The following is a 26,689-nucleotide window of genomic DNA, read 5'->3' on the forward strand; positions in this document are numbered from 1 at the left end:
TAAGGGATGGTGGTAGACCTCTAGTCACACTCATTAAGGTAATGTCGCTCGTAGCTTTTTTCAAAAACCGAAATCTTGTACAAAATAAAAATAATACGAACTGACTCGTTGTAATGACTCAAGGAAAATTCATAAAGTTCTGATATTATATAAGCTTTTCTTTTCTTCTGCGAAATTAGCAATTTCACTATTAAATATTTAATCTCGGTAAACTTGGCCTGTACAAGGTAATTACTGACCCTAAGCGGTTTTGTTTTTTAGTAGACAGTGAAGCAAAATTTAAAAAATGTTGAAGTGTTAAATATTCTATTTACTACACACTTAAGATATATTTTATTAGTAACCAAAATAAAATACCTAAAGATAAAAAATAAAAAACCTAGTGTTCTAAAAAAATCTAGTTATAAAAATCCTCCTATAAATAATACTGTTTAAAACAAGTGAAAACCCAAAATGGCGTCTTCGAACGGGAAAGAAAGTGCAAAAGTGACAGCTTCGATAGACAGTCTGAAGCTTTCAAGCAAGAACACATCAGTATGTTCATCAAAACACGCATCCTCAGAGTCAGTCTTGTCAAGAAAGGACAAGGAATGTCTACAAATGCAAGAATGCAAGAAAAAGCTTCTAGCGATGGAACCACAGATTATCATAAGGGACGAAAATGTGGTCCTTCGGTCCCCGCCGCAGAAGAAAATCGTGATGCCACCGACCATCAACGCGGAGGTGAGTTTAATATTTAAATGGGGTAATAAGGGATGATCGGGGAATGGGAACATGATAATGTGTTTTCCGAAATTGTTATTTGCGGAAGGTATAGGTGAGATTAGATTGGAAAGGAATTTTATTTGATTTGGGAGTATTTATTTGAAATTAATTTAATTTACAATGAAATAGGAAATTGCGTTATGATACTCGTATATATTCAATTTAATCTAAATTTATTGTTTTCAGCTCAATGCTTTCTCCTTCTTTTTATTTTATAATTAATCTAGTTTTATGTGATTTTTACAACTTTAGAAACGTGACTTGTTTTAATGACTAAAATTTGTAAGGTTCACGTTCATTAATATGAATATCTATAACGTCTTATTGACCATATTTGACTCGCCTGTCTTACCTGCTTCAAATGAATACCATATTTTAACGAACAACTAATTTTCTTGGCAAATTCTTTTAACTTTAAAGCACTTCACTAGAACCCATTTAAATTGGACAAAATTGACTCTCCCTACTAAATTTAATGTCCTTAATAACTTAAAAAATGCTGAGCACGATCTCTGTCAAACATTAAACTCTACTTAACAAGAAATCGAAGATAAAGCGCACTTTAAATTCCCGCAGTCAGCGTCCCTAAGGGCTTGCGATATCGGAAAACCTTGATTTACGCTGAAAACTAAGAGCGAGCGCTCACTGAATACAAAATAGTTGCAAGACAGTTATGCCACTGTTTTTCAACTAAAACAAAACTGTTTATCGGCAATGCGTTGTATATCATCCTTATGACGTAGCAGACTTGCAACGATACTAATTATCTGCTACGACGTAGCAAAATGCCAATAAAAACGGTTTTTCTGCTACGGCGTAGCAATAAAAGTGTAACACAACTGTCTTGCAACTGTTTCGTCGCGTGTGAGCGCTAACTCTAAGTTCGCGATTCTCTCAAAATCAGATGGTTGTTAGGGAGATAGCACTCCATTAAACTCTTAGTTTAATGAGGTTGACGTAACAATGGAGGTTGTGGTCCTTTGGTGTTAAAAGTTAGTGTTTTTAAGGTCGCGCTGTACTTTACTTAGTGTTTGAAGGATGTTTTGTAAGTATTGAACACTCTAGCCATTTTCAATGAAAAACTTGATTTATTTTTACAGTAGACATTTTCAGTTTTTACAGTGACAATAATCTAAAAGTTGATTTGCTATTGAACGGTGATGTAGAGCAAAAAGCGCGTGTGCATTAGTTCAATTTTTCAAAATGCCTTACATTAATCACCATTAAGTTATGGTGATACACTTTACACGTACCCTTTAGAACAATTTCGACAATTCATCCCAAATGCTATGAAATCCTGCGACAGTTGCTACAGACATTTATTTCGGAAACCTCTCTCAATCAAAACCTTAGGGCATCGTTATCCCCTGTAAGTAGGTACCGGAGGTCAGATGGCACACACTCTGGAAATTACTTACATTTTGAAATACAACTTACATATTGTGCGTACATTCTCGACAAGTTTATACGTAGAGAGGTGATCCAAATTGTTTCATTATCCGACTTGCAGGTAGTATTTTCTTAACGTTTTTTTGGGATGAAATTAAAAGCAATTAAAAATATTTACTGAAACCTAGACAATAGCAAATAGTAAGTTTTGGAATCTCATAATACAGACACTGCATTACTTATTCAAACCAAGCATTTAATGAATAAAAAATCAGTCAGACGACAACATGTCAGTTTAGGAGACGCACCCTTAGCAGAGCAATAATAAAACTTTCACAAACAGAACAAAAATCTGGTCCTTTTATCCGAATCCTTAAGAAAGCAGGCTTAGACCGAATAACACGAGATAAAGCCCGACTTTGGTAAACAAAGGCGACTGACAAAATTAGTATGTAATAGTTTAGTATGAAACTTAACAACCAAGAGGCCTACCACCATTTATTAAAGCTTTTACTGTATTTGAGGAAGCGGGACAGCGCGCTATATGGAGTATGACAGCATCTCTTTTCCTCAACCCTAATGATATATTTTTAAGAGTTCGTGCTAGGCTCTCAGTAATAAAGTTTGATGTTTTGTCCTTTAGGACTCGTCACTACTTTAGAAGACATAACTTTTGTGGTGTTCTGTAAATAGTGAATGAATTTTCGGCACATCGTCATTATTGTTGGTGCGTGTGTAGTTTAGTTCTTTGTTGTTGTTGCAATGTAAAAGGCACCTTATCTACAAGCAGTAAGATTTATTTTGGTTCTGCGTTACCTGCAAAGAGTAACAAGAAGTTAGGAAGGCTTTAAATTATAGGTGTAGTTGTATAATGTGATCCAAATGTTATCTTTTTTTATGCGGTGTCTTTACCACAATTGAGTCGAAAATCATTTTGTAAGCTAAGTTCATCATCTTTCGGAATCAATATAGGATATTATCGTGCCAAATAAGTATACACAACTATAATCATAATGTAAAGTCTATTAACTGCTTAATATACTTTCATATCAGATACTGACTGGTAAGAATTATATTTCTATCTTAATAAGCTTGACTGATTTTATTGCAGTTTGAAATTAAAACTCTCACCGAACACTATCCAGAACTAGCAATTCACCCACTTTCATTATTACTTTCAGTTAGTTTTACAAATGTATCCCAGCAACTTGTGTCTAGTCACTGACAAAACCCTTCACACCATAAAACCAGCCAAAACTGTAATGAAGGGTTTAACTGATTATATAAGTCCCTTTCCACAAGTTTCGCGAGAATCCGGGCCCTCACACTTAGAGGGCCCGAGTATTGCATTATCTAAGGCTTGGCGTGTCATTCCAAATTTTAGTTTTAGTATTCACGGGTCTCAGATTTTGTAGAGAAAATAATTTTGAAATACATATTAACAAGTTGACGTGGGTCGCGGACTACGAACGACTACTTTTAGTAGGTAAAGTATTTTTAATCTTGTTTGGTTTGGACGTCTTAAAGTAGCGATACACAAAGGCAGTTGTGGAAGCGAGATAGCGCATTCCATAGCAAATAGCGGCATCTCTCTTACGCATCTGAAATTATGTTGCTTTACCTATTTTTGAAGTAAGTTGGCTTGGGCGGTCCTTTAGATCCTTTACCGACAAGACTACGCAAACTATCGATTCAGAGGGACTGTTGATTTTCGTGATAGAGATGGGGATTAAATGAAACTGAATTTAGAATTGAGTTACCTTACATTACTTACTACAATTCTTCGGATCGTCGCCGCTCCACTATTGTACTTATCACATCTTTTTCAAATAATACATTTTTTTATTTACGTTCTTTTCTCAAAGGCAACAGCATTCTGTAACTGTAAGCTATCTGTTGTCACTGGAACCATGAATATTTATGTTCAGTTTGAAGTGCTTTTGAACTGCATACTATTTTATACTCATTTCATAATGAGTTTTCAAAAACTAAAGATTTTTGCTATAATTTAAAAATTTAAATACATTTAGATTAAACATGAATGATAGCCATCGTTAAAAAACAAACAATAAGAGGCACTTACAAATTTTCTTATGAAACATTACAACACTTAATTTTTCCATCTGGGCTGTAAATAAGCCACTAAAAATGTTGATCTCACGAAAATCTATGTTGAAAGTGAATAATATGAGTTGTTCTAGCAACAAAATGAGGACCAAAGTTAGACAAACTTCAGGTCTCCGAGGTCCAGACAATTTAAGTTTACACAGACAGACAACTTTTGCTACACAATAAATGGGAAATTAGCGAACGGAGAGAAAATGTTGACATTTTCTTGTGTATTAAGCAAAGATTTTGTCTTGGTTTTGCGTTTGGTATTCTTCTGCATTTTTTTTGTAGTCCTTGTTTTTAATTTGGGAAAAGTAAGAAAAAGAGAAGAATGTTTTTTTTTTTATGAAACGTCGCGACACACAAAAGACTCTATAAACCCAAAATACTTAAAATAAATTATTTTGTATTCGTTGCGTTAGCATAAGTCGCGCACATTATTGAATCAATGATGTAGAGGTCAAATTGTACACATAATACTTCAAACAAAATAGTTGCATTTGAATAAAGATGTTACTTTCTCAACTCCTTTAAATTAAATCCTTTTTAGAATGGTACCTGAAACAGTTTAGGTAGTCTCTCGTTTTTGTTTAAAACAAAATGTGAAGAATCGTTTTTTTTTAATTATGTTTACATATTTTATAATGTTTTAATATTGAAGAGCAATTCGGTTTCAAGTATATATTATGTACGTTAGTTAATACCGGCCTATGAATATCTCACTACTGATACTAACCTATGACCATTCTACCTGTAGTACCTACTTACATATATGTATATGTCTTACCATGGACTAAACATAGCGCTCTTTACATTGACTCTTAAGATCTATATTTTATATCAACCTATCTTTCTACCAATAATAAATGATTCCGATTCTAATTTCCTTTACGTTTATCAATAACTCGTAAACACATCGCATGAAATTATTTTCAGTACATTTCATAAAAGAGAAACAAAGAGATATCAACAGAATATAGAACCCCAATCTGAGGCTATCAATCCATTTGATACACTTGATTAAGTTGCTTCAGAGTTGTTCGAGTGGCTCCGTCCACATTATTGTGTTAACTTAGCTTTGATATTGATCAGATCTTGTGCTGAGAGCTATGATAATAATAATACCGCCGGTTATGTAGAGCCTAGTGTAGAGCTTGCAACTAGATTGAATATTAAGTGCAAATAGAGCCTTATAAAACAGCATTGCAGAAGAGAGATGGGGAACTACAAGATGTAGAGACTCATCTTTTTTCCACAACCACGTTAGTACTACATTATGTGCTCATAATAATTGCAAATATTTTCGTTAAAGTAATTTATATGCCGTTGGATTTTATCGATGACGGTAATATTACAGATTTTTCTTATCCAAATAAATATAACTGCATTTCTTACAAAGTAAAGGTAATGGCTACACTTCGAAAACACCGATTGCACCTAAAAAGCTTGTTTAACAAACTCAGAGTCCCTCAGAATACAATACACTGCTCATTAAAACCTCGGTTGTCCTCATAAGAGGCAGTTCAGTTCCCGTACTATGAGATCTTGAAGAAGAACTGTACTTATTGTGGAAGTGAGATGCCGCTACGCAGTGTAGAGCGCTATCTTTCTTCCACAATGAGGACAGTTCTGTTTTAGGATCTCGTGGTACAGGCACTGGGACAAATAATGAGATTCCCTGAAGGCACAGCCGAGTGTTCACAAAGAGATCGAGTGAACGCTTTTAATATATTTTTTTTGTTTATATTGGCTTTCATTTGTTTGGGTTTATTGTTATTACTGTGTTATATGTTTATGTATGTTATAAGCTTGCAAAATGTCTCTGATACCCTTTTGTTTCAGATTAATAACTGTGAAAACAAATCTCTGGCAACTATTTTAATAAAAACTTTTATCAGAGATCTATATAAATGTCTCCACTCTCTTACTTTTTGGAGACTGTATGGATGCAAAACTGCTTCCCGATAAGAAATAATCTTTATAGGTTGTAGAGTGCAAATAATGTATCCAGTATATACCCCATTGCGCCGAAAACCAATAGATGGGTAATGAACAGCAGTTTAGTTAACCGGCTAATTATAGAAAAAGATAATGCAACCCCTCTTTGTAACATATTCCACCTCTTTTTATTCTCTTTTCTTTATCCATTTACTCCATACACTTCCAACCATCGAACGGTTTCAAAAAGGGATGCAAAAAGCTTCAATAATCCTCTGTGGTGGGATTCAAAGGCCGATGCTGACAGCGAAGCCGTCTCGGCTCACAGCCACGAGACTAATGACGCGATCTTTTAAATAAAATATCACTAAACTCAAAGGATAATGTAAAATATAAGAAAGGAGGTTACACTTGAAGTTATAACAGTGGATATGATTAAGAATGAAATTAGTTAATTTTTTGTAGAGTTCCATACTTAAAGAGTAAAAATGAAAACGTATTACTGAGGCTTCGCTGCCTGCATCTCTGTCCGGTAAAGATTTCACAGATGATGTGTTTCTATCGCCACTATAGCAACAAATCCAATCGCATTGTTGCGGTCATACTTTGGCTGGTGACAACTTTATTAATCAACCAACCGGATGTTTTTTTTATTTTCAGCTTAACTCCGCTAACTAAGTCATACTGCTGAGCAGTACTCATTATTGACATAAATTAATCAATCAAGAATAAGTCCACAGTTTTACTAAAGCCAGCGAGGTTTAATAAAACGTGGTACCCGTACAAAAATATCTGTTTATCAAGATCAACCGACTTTTTTATAATTCAGTAATAATCTTCAAAGCATTTTATATCAAATATCCTGAAAATCTTTTCTCATTTAATCCAAATCTAATGAAATCCGGTAAATGTATTGTTTTCACTTCGGATTTCAGCTGATTCACTTTTATTCATTGAGGATTAACTTAAATGGCTTTTCAATGAGCAGTCACTTGTTTTAAAAGCATTTGTATTCGGTCAATAAATATGTGGGACAGATTTAATAGGTACGGTTGAGTGCAAGTGATTTGTAATGAGGGCAAGCGATAATGAGATTTAGTGCTTTAAGTTAAGAGCGGTGACTGAGAGTGATTGTCCATTATTTATGTGGTTGACTGTACTTTATTTATATAGGGATAAGTGCCAAAATTATGTAAATACTATGCGCTCGTTGCTATGTATGGATTTGAAACGATAATAATGACTTAGTTTGTATTTTTTTATCCATACTACCCATATTGGGTACTTAAGGGTAGAATCGGGACACCAGGATCTTATGAACCGCAATAGCTAAATAGGTTATTTTCAGATTTTTTTGGTTTTTTTTCTACCTACAAATAATCGAGTTTAAGCAATGATTACACGTTAACAAATTTGAGAGCTGTCTAATTTCATCTTTTTCTTTTTTTTCTGAACCCTTAGTATATATAGTATTTTAATGATGATTTACTTAGAACCGTATTCATCGGGATCGCCCAACTACTTTTGGACCCAACCAGAGTCCTTAATCATTAAAACATATACTAATGCTGATTATTTCAACATTTACAATGCACAATACGCTAAGCTCACGCAATCCTCTTGTTACTCTCAACATCGGAAAAACATAAACGAAAGACAAATAAACATACAATCAATTGTTATCATTTGTATCTGGAGGTGAGTTGTAAACCTCCTTCGACTCGTAAAACTTCAGCTATGAATAGACCTGTCCCTGTACCATGCTCAGATAAAGCAGGAATGTTATTGTAGAAGCGAGATGGCACGATACACAGTGTAGAGCGTTGTCTCGCTTTGACAATAGCAATAGACTTGATTTAATGTTCTCGTGGTAAGTGCGCTGTTGTCGTGTGATGCTTTTGTGACTGGAATTCGTTACTGAATAATGTTATTTGAAGAAACATTCCTTGGGTACTTGTTTTACTTCGAATGTGATCTAGGTAACTATTTGAAACTTAATGTAAAGCTACTGACGTTAATTGATGTGATAATGTGAACTATTGCAGCCAAAATAAACCTATTATTTTTCTTCAAGGTTAAACTATCCGCCATACCAAATTTTATCGGAATTGTATAAGCAGTTAACTTATGAAACTATGTATGTTCGACGTTAAATAAGTGAAATTAAAATAATTTATTTTGAAAATGGGACAGTCGTCGGTCTCGCATGTTTTTTTTTTAAATTAGCTAGAGTCGACATTTGGCAACTGGCTATCTTGAGAAAGAAACTGAAGGGTCATGGCCTCTTTAAAATTCAAGACAATTTCAATTTCATAACGAGTAACTAAATGCAGACATCAGCTCTACAAGGTAGAGTCTCTTTTTAATTTGGTTTTCCTGAATTATAAACACCAAGATACATAAACCAAAGTAGATTTAAATTACGCTATGAATTCTGCTACCTAAAGCATCCTTCAATCCAAAGGTATCGGAAAAACACTAGTACCTTCTAAATAGGACAGCCCATCAGTATCGTAAATCTCTCGGTTTTCCTTTCCCGAACAACAAAAAGCCGTAAAAATACGAAACGAACCCCTGTGGTCCCTTATCCAATAATAAATCAGTCTGTAATCTAAATACGTATCGATCCGAACTGATTAGACTGCAGTGGCCATCTCTTTGAGAAACAAATGTCTAGCGCTCAAAGGAACGTCTAGAGAAAGATAGAGGATGATTTCTTTGAGGAGAGATAGAGATAGGTATGGTTTTTTAGTGTGGTGAAAAAAGAGCAGTGGATTAGTACCTCAGTGACCTGGTTTTGAGGTTGTAGATTTGAATTCTAAGTATTATTTAAGTGATGTTTTTGTCACGTTTCTAAAACCCAATCTTTTTTTTCCAAGAATAACAACAACACAAAGAAATGAAAAAAACATCGAAGGGTCAAATTTGATTTTTTTTTTATTCACTATCATAAAAAAGGAACTTAAAACATCCCTATGTTAAAAACGTTGCGAATACCTACTTAATAACTCAACGATAAAACAAACAAGTGATGGAAATAAATATTGTCAAGACAACAAGATCTAAAAATACTCAAAAATCACCCGGAATCGACCAACCGCTGTGATCCCCACCCATTCTCAGTTCTCAATATAGGAAGATTCCTTTACCTAACAGTAGGACAATTACAAGACTCAACCTTATTATACGTGGAGCATTGAAGGTCGCTCGTCAGGTGGACGTACATAGATCACTTCCCACGCATGAAAGGCTGGCGATATGACTCGCATATGATTGTTCCCATAGCTGTCATCGATTCAATTGGAGACTAACATTCAATGTAGTAATATTCTACATTATCAGGTCTATATAGGTCTTAGGGCTGAGTTTAAAAGTTTGAGTTAGTTCAACAGCGACTGCTGGTCAGTGATTACGGTATCTAGTATTTAGAATCCGTTTTGTCACATGTCTTAAAATCATAATGAAAGTAAACGCAATTTCCAAAAATTGCCTATGTTTCGATTGACCCTGTAATCCATACTTCCATACTATCCATACATTTTATAAATGCATGCAATTTCTGTGTATTCGAAATCTAAATGAATCATTATCATCATCATCACAAAATTATGACATGTATTTTTCAAATGCTTTATCACTTTTATGTAGCCTATTTTCTGTTCGACTACTAGGCAAAGGTTTTCTCATTTTAAGCTGTCTGCTGTTTAGATAAAGCAAATTAAAGGTAGGATTAGGGGCTTGTGATGTCCCTAGCCAATTACACAGATCGGAGTAAATTTATTGGATAGTGATAAAAAGAGGCTTCGTTAGTGACAATTCGCTATATTTAAAAAGATCTTTCAGAATAACCTCAAAAAAGTCAACAGCCATATTAGGTCTACATACAGCTTGAATACGCTCCTTTCTTAAACTACTCCAGTAGCAAATAAGTCACGTCGCGTCCCATAGGACACATGATCTTTCAGCGTTAGACTTAATTAAAGTGACCGGACATCCAAGCAGTTCTATTATTTTGATATGTCTTCGTCACATATACTTGACATTACACAAGGCACAAGTAATTTCCAGGGATATTGTAAAATGATTGTTGTTCCTGTTAGTTAGATCACACGTCCCTTAGGGTTACCAGGGTGGGTGACGTCATTCCATATCAGAATCTATCGTTACCCACAATGTTTTCCTTTACCAGTTCTTAATCTTGAAGACGCATGAAAAAAGATTGTGTCAGTCTAAAATTGGTATCTTGCTGGTTTTAAATGAGACACTTGTTTCGATGTACAACTCAGGCGAAGATTCGATACGGAAGTCTATAATAAGTCATTAAAAGTAAGGAAAATAAACACCACTTAAGCATGTACATATGACTTGCTAGTAAAAAAGGTATTGTGATAACTGTACTGCTAGGAAAAAAGTGACGTTTCACGAGATTTTATATCACTGTATATCCCCTTAATTTTTTGTTCACGAGATAAAAGCAAAAATACATACCCAACATTATTTGAAAATCTGTCTGAAGTATTAAGCAGTTTTTTTTGTTGAATGACTTATTATGTGCTATGCAGCTGGTGACGCCTTGGTCAAAATCATTGAGGACATTATTTTTACGTAACAACCAATCGTGACCATAATAATAAGGTAATAAACCCTACATTTTACTACAATAGTAAAATACTGTCTACTCATAAAACTGTCTATAAAAGTAACGTGTTTGCAATAACGTCACAGTTTGAAGACAGTATTTTTCTAGCATTTATCATAGAGCGTTGTGACTGGTACGAAGCCCCACCGAGCACCGATTTATAGAATCACGTCATGACTGCGACATGTTATATGTGACATGAGACAGTTAAATACAGAAGAATAATATCTAGGCCTATGCGTGTTCGACAGCTCCTATTTACGCATGATTAAAGTGTGACTTGGACTCGCGATGCTGAATAAGGTTCGAGGTTCCAAAGAATAGGGTAAAGAAAAACAAATAGATTTTTTTTATTGTCCTCACTTTCGTTGTTGAAGCTCCATCTTTATTTATAACAAGCTGTTGCCCGCGACTTCGTCCACGTGGTTAGAATTTCTGCCGATTTTCCACATTTTCCATTGAATCCTCGCTCTTATTAGTCGCTGCGTGATGTTATATAGCCTTCCTCGATAAATGATCTATTCAATACAAAAAGATTTTTTCAATTCGAACCAGTATTTCCTGAGATTAGCGCGGTCAAACAAACAAACTCTTCAGCTTTATATATTAGTATAGATGAGATTCATGAGAGGATAATAGACGAAAGTAGCCTAGAACCATCGTTTCGGTTTTAGGAAAAAAATACACATCATAATATTAATCTGTTGTCATCTAGACACATGGTCTCGTGACTCACGAGACCATGTGTTAGTCTTAGTCGCATAGTGATAATCTTAATCCTCTCTCTCAACACAGTTATCGAACCAATTACACTAAAAATGGCATGGAAAAAGATATTAATTTAATTTTCGCAAGTTTTAAAACATAAACTTCTTAAAACAATCACTTCTCTATTTTTCTATGCCTATCCACAATTACACATTTCATACTCATTTCACAGTGAGACTTCTGCACAACATTTACAGTGGTCACAGCACAGGGTTGTGTGCCGAGGCTGGTGGACGCGGATTATGATGGACTCAGTGTTTGATTGTTTAGGACGATGTTTAAGTGCTACAAGTATAAGCTGTTATTGAGTATATGGCTTCATTGGTTCGTACTCCGAGGATTATTGAAGATTTATTTATAGCACAAGGGCTTGTTAAAATGTGAAATATTATTTAGAAATATCATTGCTAGTATATTTAGTCGTCAAGATAAATTATATTTATAGAGCTATGTAGTTATTAGACTACACGAATAGAAAATTTGGTTGGCCACCACGCCAAACCCGCTGTGCACAAAGTGTCTTAAGTTCAATCCCTGCGTTGAATACGTATTTATGTGGTCTTCATAATATACTTGTCTTAAATTTAGGTTACTGCATGTATGTGATTGTTCTTATTTATGTTGGCAATAGAAAAAGAATTGAAAAAAAATAAGTTCAATCATGAATATGAAGAGCGACAACTTTATAATTGAAATTTATATTTCTTTAGACTATTTAAACCGTCATTATCGAGCTTTCAATACGCACTTCGCGCAGTTGGAAATGCCACTTCGATGTGATGATCTAAGAAATTCGCATCTTTTGTATTTTACAGATCATCACAATATACTCTTAATTAAATATAGAATATACCTAGTATTTTCATCTAATGAGCAATCAACCCCAGTCTAAGACTAATCAGACATTCTTCTTTATCTCCAGGCAATAAGGTCGATATTCCCTTACCACCAACTGCGCATGACCGCAACACGAAAGCCCTGTAATACAATAGTTAAATTAACATCGATAACATATCAGTAGTTCTGATAACTTAACTAAAAGTTAGGTAACTTAATTACTAACTCTCGGTTCAAATCATAATTAATGGTAAGCAATATCTCGTAGTTTTGTGTTTGTATTGGACCTTCAGCTGGGGATACACTAGATACATTTGCTTGTAATAGATTTCAATAGGAATATTCCCAAGTTGGACCGCGATAATTCTCTTTTTTGTAGATGATTTTCAATATAATATATTTGGTTATGAATCATTTAACGCAATAGAATTACATGACAAAAAAAATAGAACAGTCTAGTTTTTTTTTGACGCTTTGTAAATAATGCATATTTTTCTTTTTATATTATATAGCTTTCAAAATGTAAATATTAGTTTAGTTTAGTTCCTAGATACTACTAATTTTAGATGATTAAGAAGGTTAAACATAAAATGAGATTATTTCTTGTATTTTAATAAACAATGTTCAGAACAGTCTAGTACGATTTGGACCTTTGCAAAAATAAATAGACTGAAAGAAAAACAAATGAATTGGGTGACTCATTTTTTTCTTTTTCGAGATCTTACGATTTTAGGTACAAAATGTTCGACTTCTGAATTTTCAAATCATATCTTTAATAAGATTATGCACCATAATAAAGAGTAATATTGTCTCGTTTGACAATGAACAAATTATAGAGTTATTTTAAACCTATCAACAGCGATTTAACAGCTGCATATTTTGTATCATTATCATAATAAACACGCCATGAAATAATTAACCGGCCTTTGTTTATCGACACAACATGTTAACAAGGATTTTATATCATTGCTCAGTCGACCGATCATCCGTATGATACGATTAAAAGTAAGAACATTTTATTAATGCAATCTACAGATAAAAATTATAAATGACGTAATTTCAGCTTTCAAAAATTACTCGATATTATAATCCTTACCGTTTATCACCCACTGTTTAATTTTGAGTAGTTTCGGACGAAAAATTAGTGACACTATCTCAATTAGGTACAGGAGGTTTGTACGGCATTAGGGTAAACCTCATGGGGCAGCGGGATTGTCCGAAAGGTTTCCCGTGGCCCTCAACCCACATGGATGGGTTTTAGTCAGCAGGAGTCTGATACTCCCTTCCACTCAGCCCGAAACGGAAGGAGTTGTTTGATGATTTTCCATCGGAAAAAAGGGTAATCCTCATAGATACCCATCTGCTGGGTGAAGGAAGTACTACAGCCATGCAACGTCACCTGTATTTGGTCAGTGCGTTACAATTTGTTGTAACTCATCAAGAATCAGGAGAAATCTTCTTTTAAAACATTCTACGTGCTAATTGCAATATAAAATAAAGTGCTGAGCTATTCTTAGTTGTTTACTTGAATTCAATAATTAACAATATACTTCAGACCCGGTCTAGACTTCGATGTGGACACATATACTTATAAAAAAAAACAAGTTGTACTTCTTTAAAATCGTTTTTTTTAAGTCTTCTTCATCCCACCCCATAACAGATCACAACACTACGCCATAAACTTATGTTATTAAAGATGTATTATTATTTATCGTAATACATCATCTGTGACATTTCAACCGTCTAGTTATCACGACTCATGAAATACAACCTTATGGCAGACGAAATCTTGTCAACAGATCGTTTTAAATCACTGGTTATAGGTATACGTACCCTAAAAACTAAATACAACTTAGTAATATAATGTCTTACCTCACAAAGGTCCAAATCTTAAGTCCTCAGAGACATGCTCATCTGATTAATCTTCAAAGCGTCCTGCTGCGATCAAAGGTAGTATTAATACAATTAGTGAATGTAATTGTCTTGCAACTAATGGCTATGTAGCGGTAATTAATAGACTGGATAAGTACGAGTGGTGTGGCGCAGTAGCTAAGGGAGAGGGCTTTGGGTGAGGTTGTAGGTTCGACTGTCATGTGATGTAAAGCTTACTTTTGTACATTTTTTTGTTGATTATTAACGCCGAATACTTGTACAGATTAAAATAAGCAGTAGAAAAAAAACAACAAAATATTGAAACCAAGCCATTGATTTGAGAGAACACACACATGCACATATTTTAGCATTGGCGTGATATTTTTTTTTGATTTGTCTATTTAGTTTTTCTCCTTTAACATGATTTGATAACGACTGTATTGCATTGTATTAAAGTGGAAAAAATACATAAAATAGACCTATTTTACACACCTATTATTTCTACCCAGCATTGACTAAACAAAACAATCTCTAACCTCTTTATAAAACCATGAAAATAAACCCCGCTCCCCTACATTATCAAGCCATTACCGTTTATTCTAAGATGTGGCCTTTGGCCTGAGAATCCCCTATTAAGGCCTAAACGGTAATATTGTCACGTCAACAAGGCCTGTTTAATAGACTGGAGACTCAAAATGGACTTAAAATGCTCGTTTCTGGTGTTGACCTGAAGGTTGAATGATCTTTAAATTATTATTTGTTTTTGTTAAGAAATTTTTTAGCATAAAATTTTGAGAAGACTTTCAAAAGTTGATAAATCTATTGTTATTTTAAATGTTTCTGTTAGTCAAGCTTAGTCTTATCATACACGGGGTATATCAAGTTTCTGTTTTACGTCGATTTTAGACTAAGAATTTAGCACTCAAATATATTTTAATATGTTCCATGTAAGCACTCGCAATGATTAAAAATTCTCGAAGATCAGAAATATGTTCCGTCGTTTACAAAGAGCCTATGGTTTAAATTTTAACTAAAAAAAAAGAGAATCACAAATATCAACATTAAGTAGTATAACTGCAGTCATTATTCATAGCATCATCATATCTGTATTTTCAATGCAAATTCCTAGAAAATCTCTTTTTCACGGAGTCTGCTTGGAATGATAAGCAGAGAGATTCAATACGCAATATTGGAGTCTGACAATGTCGCCTGTTCTGCGGCCCCAATCCACCGCCCTTTGTAGTCTGGGATATTGACACTAGACAGATGGATCTCGCAGAAGGATTACCAGTAGTTTATAGTTAATGTCGAGATAAAGAAGTTCAGACGTGTGGCAATGAACTTGAGTTGTCAGTTTAATACATTTGAGCATTTCGACTAAGGTTATAAATGTTATTTGATGTGAGGCTCTACTGCTAAGTGACAAGGTAACATCTTTGTTGTTCCTTCTGAAAAAAAGGAAAGTGTATCATTATCATCATCAGCAAAGTAGGTAATATACAAAACACAAACCAGTTGTTTTCTTTCTTTATTCGGCATTCTTTATTCAAATAAAAACAGTTATTTTTTCTATGATAAATATAACGTTATCATGCGCAAGTCCGGTTTAAAAAAAAGTGATTGTTTACTATTAAAACTTATCAATTCGGTGTCGCGACTCTGAGGGCTCGGTACCATCCAATTTACCGTAGCCAGCTTCGCCTAACTTATAGCCTAAACCGATGTTCATTTTCATTCCTTTTTGTAACAGCCTCAGATATTACATGGAATATATTATAATTAATTCAACAACTTAATCTTCTGTATATCCCCTGTGTATTGTCCCATGATCGCATGAATATTAATATTATTCATTTCTTTATGTCGTATTGTTTTCTCGAACTATGACGAGTCGGGAATCGCTTTGATGTTTCGGAGAATAGCGAACAACGGTTGTGGGAGAGTGATCTTGTTGATGGCTTATGAAGAGGAGAGATCGGAACTTTTATTAATCTTTATTGAAGATCTAGTTAAGAGGGTTATCTTAATCAAAAATATCTTCTGATTCGTGTATTTTTATTGTTCTTTTTAGTACACAAGGTGTGCTGTGATGTGACTATGTAAATGAGGGAAGGATTATCATTAATGAGGCTTAAAGTAGACATACTAGAGAATTAATTCCTGACTGAGTTTTCCTAAGTTCAACATGCTTATTAAGCGCGGTGATAGCGTAGTCTTGATGCAATATAATAACATTCTTTGAACGTCAAAAAAATAGTTTTCATCTAAAATTAAAATGTCATTTCACATACTAATTCGAACTTCGTTTAAAATCAAACTAGTGCAATAAAAATCAGCATCTAAAAAAACGGAGAAATAAAGTTATTCTCGCCAACATTTTCTTCAAAACCTCTATTTTCAAAATGGATTATTCCTAAGCTAGCAAACCATTAAAAGCATTGATACTTTAAGTCCTTAATTCTCAAGTAACACCTTTATAAGGATTTGTCAGCGTCCCGGCAGGGATGCCCCGACCTCACGTACTGTGAAGTAGGTCAATGCCAGGCTCGTCCACTCCCGAAGGTTTAAATCATAGTCGGCGGCTTCAACCCGTTATTTAATGTAGTATGAAGCTGCAGATTGTACGTTATGTAAAGATGCGTCAGCTATAATACTGCATACAATATACTTGTATATGTGAAATTATAAAATACTTATATTCTTAAGATTGATGCTTGTGTCGCGGGAGGCTACACGGTCATACAAATGTAGCCTATACTAATTGCAGAGTTTAGTTGTTTTTTCTTTTCTGTATTGTCTCAAGAACTACTAGTCAGATTTGGAAAGCCCATTTATTGAGAAAGGCTTTAGAGTATACATACTCAATCAATTTGAGCAGAACAATAATTTAAAAAATTACTCCTACTTATATCTAAACGGAGCTCCTACTTTATCTAAAGATCATAAAAAAAGCAAAATATAAATGTTTTTTGTAAACAAAAACTAGGGCAAAACGCTAAAAACAAGTGCAAGTTTTGCAACTCTATCATACAATGCGAATAAAATCTCTTACCACTATTAATAAAACCCTTAAACGTGTTAATATCAATAGCACATGATATTTACAATACAGCCTACCACACCAGTTATTATAAGTCATAACATCAATAGAATTACTTGCAAACTAATGTTGAAAGCTTTTCCATTGTTGTTCATTTGACAATAAGCTAAGTTTGTCAAACAATACTGTGCTGTACAATGGGAAGCCACGCGAAGGTATTTGGTAACATAAGGCTTCATAGGTTTTGCTATGATATGGTTGAAATCTTTAAGTAAGTTTAGGTGTTTGCAGTCGATTCTTGAACGGGTTAAATGAAGGAGTTAAATAATGTTTTATTTTCGTAGTAAAAAAAATATAGTTCGAACTTGATTATTTTAGATTAGAAATTTAGGACATCTCGGTATGATAGCTGTATTCATGAAAAATACATTAATAAATAGATTAGATGGAAAGTTGATTAAAAATGTTTGAAATTTTGGTAAAAGTACAATTGAAATTAAGAAACTTTATAATAACTTATCGTACGTACCAAATTGTAAGGAAACTCAAATAGTAATAAAATCAATAATTCTCCATAAAATTAAGTTAACAAGCTAAAGATGCAAATATTATTTAGTTTATAATAAACACGTTCGTAGCCACAAGTCAAAACCCACCGTAGCATTCCGTCTACGCTGCTACGCGCTACCGCTACGAAACTCAAGCCCTCATACAAAAACAAACATTAAACCTATCACTTCAAAGTCTCTTATCCGGTGGCATCAACACTTAATATCCCTATTTATTGTGAATATCGTCTAAACCTATTTAATAGACATACTTAACAAACGCAGGTGTTCGATACGACTTTGATAGCTGTTTTATTGCCTCAGGACGCGACCGAGACCGCTATTGTAAATGAATAAAACCTCTTTATGTAGCATTAATGTTATGAGTCTATATAATACTGATTTCTTTTTTAATGCGTTTTAGAATTTTATCTTGAATGTTGAAGGACTTTTCAACTTCACTTCAGCAACCTTTTGAAAGGGTGCTTTAAATAATACATTGTTTTGGAGTTATGTCATTGTTTCAATTTGTTATGATCAATCATATTACCTTCAGAACATAATATTCTATGTGCCACAAATTAACGTCTATTTTGTTAGTTTGGACAAATTTCTTTCAGATTCAGATCAGACATATTTATCCAAATAAGTACCGAAAGTAACCCAAAATATAGAAAACCCACTAATAAGTTTTACATATTTCAAAATGCTGAATAGCGACAGACAAAAGCCTATCTCACAGTCTCCCCCTACTATAATTACTGGTACACAATGAAAGCGCTATCCTTGACAAGTCGGACTCAGCTCCTGGTAGAGTTCCCACGGGCACCGCACGCGACGCGACGCCGGCTCTCTTCGCATCGACTTGGGTTTTTCTTGGTGTTAAGCTGGTTATACACTTGGTGATACTTGGTAGTCGGTGTAGTTGTGTAACTTCCATTTTTGATTACTGTGTTAGAAATATGAGTAGGCTATCGAGTCAGAGCTCCAGGCATTTAACCATAATAACTTTATGACTTATTCTTGAAAGTCCTAAAAAAAAGAGAGAGTTATTTTGTCAGTTCAACTAATTGTAAAAAAAACTATGTCTTTAACCCAAACTTTAAGTGTAGGAAGCCGTCTATATTAACTGACGGATCTAAAGTTTTCGAATCGATATGCATAACGTTATGCTGCACTTTTTTACTGTGACTTTTCAAGTTAAATATATCCGTAAGACTTAATTCTCCTTTATAAACATAACTTTGTTTCAAAGTCCTAGCTTCGCAGAAGTTTCCCTCGTCTAGAAAGTTCCATGTAATTCGTCATGCCGCTATCGCATGGAACTGGGTTAATTTCAGCGCATACTTAATGTTCTTATTACGAACTGTGGAGGGAACGCTCTTCCTGGTATTGGCTGCTGGCTTTAGTGCTATTCCAGTACTAGTAGAAGTTTTTCAAAGCTGTATTTCAGAGGTACGAGTATAAAGGCTGTATCTGATTGTTTTTGGCCTGTATATCGCACATCTCTCTCTCTTCAGAAGAGCGTCAGAAACGAAGGTAAATTGAAATTATGAAAATTACTTTCTTAAGATGGCTTCTTAATTGTTTTAGAATGGTTATCTCACTAACTCACTGATCGCCTAACTATTTTCAGACGTATCTGTAGTCTTTCATCATGAGCTGTAGCACGGCCGTTGCGCGAATGGAGCTGTGTTAGGTGGTCCCGATAAATACTCGTGAGTCAGCCGTTCTTAAACAATTGAAATGTTAAATGCTTTCCACTTGCCCGATACTTAAAATTCTGAGAGTCTTCAAATTGGCGTATTAATTACAAATAATTTCGTCATTGTATTATCGATATCAAAATTCGTTTTAGAAGTAAAGAGATAGTGCTATCGGCTTATTACTTGAAGTGTATTTCTTGCATTATGGTTATAACATTGAAGCTAATTTCTGCATATATCACTAATAATAAATTTACACCATAACCTTTCAAGACTTCTTCCCTTCAACTGTCAAAAATCAAAAATCGTAAACATGAATCCTGCCTTTCAGTGATTTTTAGTACCTGAACAATTTCAATAGACTTGAAAGTAAACAAAAATGTATAAATGAAGCTAACCACAACCTTATTAAAATAATTATCTGTTACTTACACAAGCGAATAAAACGTATTACTCAATTAAATCTAGGTCCCTTGTGCCTGAAATCACTAGTCCTGGTCAAAAGCGGTCAGTCGGCGCCGGGGGAAATCAGGGAGAGGACTCTACTGTATAGATAATGTACAGAAGTACCATCTTCCAATATTATAAAAAAAAACACTGGCCAAGTGTGCGCTGAATTCTTTTCGACCTTTTCGACCAGTTATCGTGTGTTTACTGATCTCCTTAAAATTTATTTCTCACTATCATCCTAAATATAAAGAAATGGTAACTGAATATTGTTCTTCAAATAACAAACAAAATATGAAAAACAATAACAAATTAACTTATAATAAAACAACCATTTCGTTTTAACCCCTTAATTGTTTACACAGAAAACTCTGATCTCCATTTGACCCCTCATTAAAGGCTAAACACAGGAGCGTTGCGGAAAAATGCTCGTAGACGCTAATCCGTATGAACAAACATAATACGTGATAACCATATTAATGTCCGCTTTACTCCCGTGTCCACACTAATAGGATTATGGCTTTATTTTTTAAAATATCTGGGTTTAATAAATAATAGACGGTTTGAAGGGTAAATAATCTGTAAAAAGCACAAAATTATTGCTAATCTTTGTCTATTTTAAGCGCGGAATACTTATTTCTCATTAAGTATAAATTATCAAGTACCTAAGGAAAAATCGTGCGTGTATCTTGAAACCTCGTCCTTTTCTACGTCGCTTTGGTAACAAACTATCGTTTTATCAACATAGGTTCAGCAGTTAAGCCATAAAAGAGTAACAGACGGACAGATTATGTACAAAGAAGCCACTTTAAAGAAAATGAGCGTTTTCTTTACCTTCCACTATTTGTTTAGCTATTATGCTGGAATAACATTTATGTTAGCACATGAGAGGACCAATACCAAATGCTTAAGATTCCATCCTTTGTTAAATATTCCTTTGTGGCCGAGTTACTTCGCTGTCAGCGATGAATGTAATAAAATGCCTCGAAAATGCTATATTTTTGGAAACTGGAAAATAGATGGCATAATTAATGGGATCTTTCTCAAGCTAAACTTACTGATTCAGTTTTTTTTTTAATTATAAGTCTAAATTTTTATCTTGAAAGAAGAGAATTGATCACCATGACTTTTTCCCGAGTTGTCGATTTTAGATTTCAGGTTTTCAAATAATTCTCTCATCAAAAATCTTTGTTTACGGAATTATGCTTACAGTTTGAATATACTTTTATAATATATATATATATATTTATATAATGCTTAAGAAAATAATGTGTAGAAATGAAGATAATCTAAAGACAAATATAAAATGTTCCTATAATTGTTGCAATTTTCCTTTATTCGTTAACTTACACAACCCGCTACAAAAACATCAAATTAAAAATTCCAGCTAGATTTTTCAAAGATATTAATTTTGATGAAGCTCAAACAAGGTTAGCATTATTAAATTCCTGTCTAGAACTACCCTCACATCCCCAAAGAGCTGGTTATTATCACACATTGTTCTTCCTATGACAATGTTGACAAAACATCAGCTCTATTTTCAGGGTACCGTGATCAATGGTCAACGGAACATGATAATAAACCCTCGTTGTCCGTCAGTCTGTCTATCAATAACATTTTATGAACGGTGATGTGTGTGATCGGGTAGATAGGTGAAATTTTCACAATTAAATTAAAAAAATCTTTTCTTCTGTGAGGAACCTTTTTTTCCTTCTTTTGCCGACTCGCGTTTGTAAGTATTCGTGTACCAATGTTGGTATTTGTACTGATGGTAATCTCACTTTTTTGCATTTTGAGTCCAAAATTGTTGATTTCTATTACGGCAATAAAAGTCCATCATCCAAGAGATTTTTAACTATTTAACTTACACGGCTTATGAGATATGGCTAATGAAACACGGATGATGGCTGACGGACAAACAGCGGAGCATTAGTAAAAGGGTGAAAATTAAACATTTTCACCCTTTCGATACGAAACTCTATTTTTTTTTAAATAAGTACGAAGACAACTCCCGCTTGGCGAGTTTTAATTTAAATTTCTAACGGGTTATGCAGATACAACATTAATATTTTTTGCCAAACAGATGAAATATGGAAACCGTTTAAAATAACGATATTGTATAATTGTGCCATTATAAAGAAAAACACAGTACGCCAATTACACAATTCCTATGGACGATTTGTTCAGGGAATCGAATCACTGTGTAACAGAATACTGCGAAAGGATAATATTCAGTATTGCAATTCATATTGTTTGGAATTCCAGTTTAATTCATTTAAAAGTTTATTTTACCTGTCAAAATAAATATAGATACTACTGGTTTCACAAACACCGATTTTTACAAAAACAAGTAAAACTAATTTACCGCGAATTCCTATTTCAGTGCGGGTTTTAAATTCAAAATAATAAAAATATTTAAGTTATAAAATAAATTAATGAGTTTCATAGAAAGCGAAGGGTTTTTATGCTTAGTGTTACGGTTTAAATTACACATTTTTAAGCGATTTTTATACACCATCCTTATTTCACAATAATAGGTAAATTAAAAAAAAAAACTTGTATTGTATGTGGCTATAAACTATCTGTATACAAAATTTTGTCTAAATCCGTTCATTTTTTTGCGCGAAAGAGAAATAAGCTAACATACAAACTTTCCCGTATTATTCCAATATTAGTATTGACAACTCTGAGTAATGAAATGAAATGAAATCATTTATTCTGCATGTAGGATATGTCATCACTTTTACATGTCTTATTTTTTTGAGAACGCTGGAGTCGAATACTTCTGTATTTGTCTACACAGTGGTACTTTTGCGACTGTCGTCCGATTTAACTATAACAATATACTAGACAGACCGAAGCCAAATCGTGTTTAGCAGGGAACCGCATGAAAGTGAATACTGCGCCGTACGAAAATCGACTTTAAGTTATTGATTATAGGGACGATATCAAAGTGTGAGTCGTATTGATATGTGGTTTGTAGTGGCATAGCAGTGAATGATGTTCGGAATTTCTTGAACGTTTTGTGACGATATTATCATTATTAATATTGTTAACTAGCTAAGGAACGCGATTTTACCTGAGATTTGCCTGGTCTCCGATGTATTTCAATCAAAATTGAATTATGTTCCCAAAATTATCACATACCTGTAATAGACAAACACTAGTAGTTTTAGCTGCTTTCAAATAAATATTTAGCATGGGACCTTTGTAATGGATGCCATAGCTGCTTTAAGGACTTTCAAATGTCTTTTGAAGGGCATTAAAGGGTTCCGAAAAAAAAGTTTGTTTGTGTGGACAGAGCACAACCGACAAAAAAATTTTTGAAGATTGTAGCTCAAAACATAAATATCTTCAATAGATTAAAACTTGTAAATTGCAAGCGTCCGGCCATGCGCTGGTCCGCATGACAACCATTGGTCTTCTTTCAGACTAGATATAATCAAATAGCTCCTCCCGTTTTGTGGAATTGCGACCCACCCATGTACCCTCCATTGCCTTTTGTGTACCGGGATAACTCTTTCGGACAATCGAGCTAGCCCGGCGTAGCATAAGCCGTATTGGGCTCCCAGGGCCTGCTGACTTGTATGAAGGATTGCAATGCATTGCCATACACCGACACGAAAACGCAGATGACGTGGCACGGTGGTTCAGGTTTAGTCAGTAAGAGTCTGACACTATCCCTTTCCTCCCCCGAGGGAGTGGGTGTCCATGTAGCATTACCTAGCCTTAACAAAAAAAAAGGACTTGCTGACTCTCATGAATTAGTCCTTAAACTTTGATACCAGAAAGTACGACAAAGACTCGTCTCTCTCTCTCTCTCTCTCTCTCTCCAGTTAGAAATTAATAAAGAGACGAACATTACTCGTGATATTCATCACACTAGATTATCCAGCTCCATATTACGTCATCGTTATGGCGTGTCTCGTGACGTAATACGTCCATGTCCCTTGTAATGGTGGTGGATAAACAATGGACTCTTTCGTTAAATGATGGTGTTTTGTCTTAGACGGATTTTGTTACGGGTTTACTTGTAAACATAAAGAAATATGAGACATAATATGCTATATAGCGACTTTTTAGAAAAGTAACATGACTTTAAAGTTATCAGCATAAGACACTTCAAATGTATGGAAATTATATTTTCGGAATATGACGTGACTTTGAGTTATCAGTTCAATACCTCTGACCAAAGGAAAAGCCACGTACGCCCATTATTTTTAAAACATAAGTGTCTATACTGCGTCAACAACTTATGACTGGTTTTTTTTATTTCGTAATTTACCTTTTGTCCGAATCGTAAGTACTTGACCGGTTTTATGAACCATTAACTATATAACAAAAAAAAAATCGTATACCATATTTAAATCCTGATATTATTGCAACATAAAAAGCACAGAAACTCGAAATCACATTAAAAAGTCGTTTCAGAAACTACAGCTGAGCTAAATGCTCTTTCTCGAAGTATAACTTTAACAGTATGTACATAAAGTTAGGGTGTAACCGACATGTGTCGCTGTGTTGTAACATCTCGGCGATACCCTTGGGGGGTGGGCAGGAGTGTCGTGTATGCAGCACTTGAGTTGTGAGAAGTGTATTGAATGTTATGATGTCTTTTCTATTGTATTTTTTGACAAAATACCGTCCATATTTTATGGGTATTTTTTATTACAAATGGGACATTTGTAATGAAATATATTTAACTTGTTATTCATCATTCGAGTTACCAACTAAGATACGAAGGTCACTGACCGAGATTTCAAATTATTCTTTTACAGTTTTTACAAGTAATCTTCACGTACTTTTGCTCTAGAATCTGTAGTTCTTATAAATAATGTGTATTTTTTCCTTTTACAGGTAAGTAACGACATGCTGTTACAATAACCGCTTTCAAGGTAAACAAAAATATTTTCGTGAAGTACCACTGGACCAGACAAGTGGTACTTAGGTCAATACAAAAGTACAATAATCCGTACAAAATAATTTATTCAAAAACTCGCTTATTATTTATTTATAACAAAGGATTCGTAACATTCTAAACAGATTGTCACATTTCTCGTTTACGTAATCCTCTCTCTTCATTTCACGTGTCACACACACATTTTTCTCAACAAGTTCTCTTTTAAAACCAACCTTATTTCCATAAAATTAATATGTATAACACGTTTATAAACAAACTGCAATAAATTTTGAGAGATAAGCTCTCAAATGTCAGAGAATATAAAATAACAAAAGTTTGTTACAAACAATTCTTTTGCAGAGTAGTCTTTAGTGGTTTGTAAGTATTATAATAACAACCGCTAATAGTAAATTACACTACTTTTATAATACGTGTCATGAAGTACAATAGCCATAGTTCATTAAGTCTAGTTTAATCCTCCAATTATAATTATTTACATAGTTGGAGAAAAATGCGTGAATCCGTTTTTTAATAAAATTAAAATCAAAAGTCATTCATTCAAATTAGGCTACTAAGTAGCACTATTTGAGGGTCGGGTTACATTGGACAGCACACAGTTTCGCCCACTCTTCACCACTTCTAAAGTGTTTTTGCTGTGAGTGTAGAAACGGCGCAACAAACAAGCATGGCTTTCCCCTCTCTTGTGGCAATTTTTTCCGAACATCCAGTAGGTTTTGTACGAAATTCTTTAGTAAGTCACTAAACTATATAATATCTAACAATCGAGCGACTCCTACCCACTGCTACAGATACCCCACCCCCCGCCCTCCGAGAAGCTTTCCGCATCCAATCCAAACCAACATTTCTTTGTCATCAAGCTAAAGATACCATGCACAAAATTGACATCAAAGTCATCCGTTTTCCAGGCCCTTTGACGAAAACTTTATTGATATTGTATTAACTCTTATTGCAATGTTCTAAAAACATGAAACTCCATAACTCTCTTAGAGCAATTGTAAAAAAATCCTAGAGCCTTTTACCCATCACACTATTATGAACCATGTCTCTGTCTAGTCGAAGCAACAAGGAGACATAAATAGTCACATTCACGCGGCCTCAATGAATTTACGAACGGCCTGAATGCCGAGATACGGCTGTGAAGGTGACGTCATTACTTACAATTGTGGCTCTGGTCTAGTCTAGCTGTGTGTGTGATATCATTGTATATGAGTGAATGTGGGGTGTATGTTAGAAGTATCATAGTATACAGCGTGTGTTCTTGTAACGTCATCTGAGTTATGTAACTAGTTATAGGGCGAGTGATAATCTTTTAATTCTAAATTTTAGAAGGTTGTTTTTTATGGAGCGAATCATGAAGGGTGAAACTGAACTCTCTCTCTGATATCTGTCTGGTTATCCGGCTGTCTGTCACCAAGCTGTATCGTATGAACTGTGATAGTTATAGATGTAAAATTTTCACAGGTGATGAATTTTCGCTGCCGCTATAATGCCAAAAAAGTAATTGGTCAAGTGCGAGTCAGTTTTGCGACACTGAGGATTGACATGAACTTTTCTATAAAAACCTTTATTTCCTAAAATAATATACAACACAATACAGATCCAGACATAATATTCAAACTTCTATTAAACCACGTTAACAAAACCCTATACATATTGGATCTGTTTTCACAGCATGAATAAGTATGTGCTCAGTATTGAGGCGACGCGGAT

The 26,689-nt window shown here is 34.3% G+C and overlaps 1 protein-coding gene across 1 annotated transcript in view; it reads left to right on the top strand.

The window, feature by feature from the left end:
• Positions 1–395: 395 nt before the first annotated feature.
• Positions 396–26,689, top strand: part of LOC113493713 (dipeptidyl aminopeptidase-like protein 6) — a 109,143-nt gene continuing 82,849 nt past the window's right edge. Inside the window, exon 1 of the mRNA XM_026871705.1 lies at positions 396–723. Within this exon, the coding sequence (XP_026727506.1) occupies positions 454–723 (270 nt within the window). The 5' untranslated portion in view covers positions 396–453. The remainder of the gene's footprint in view (positions 724–26,689) is intronic.

Source organism: Trichoplusia ni, chromosome 5 (genome assembly GCF_003590095.1).
Source record: "Trichoplusia ni isolate ovarian cell line Hi5 chromosome 5, tn1, whole genome shotgun sequence".
Classification (NCBI taxonomy): domain Eukaryota; kingdom Metazoa; phylum Arthropoda; class Insecta; order Lepidoptera; family Noctuidae; genus Trichoplusia; species Trichoplusia ni.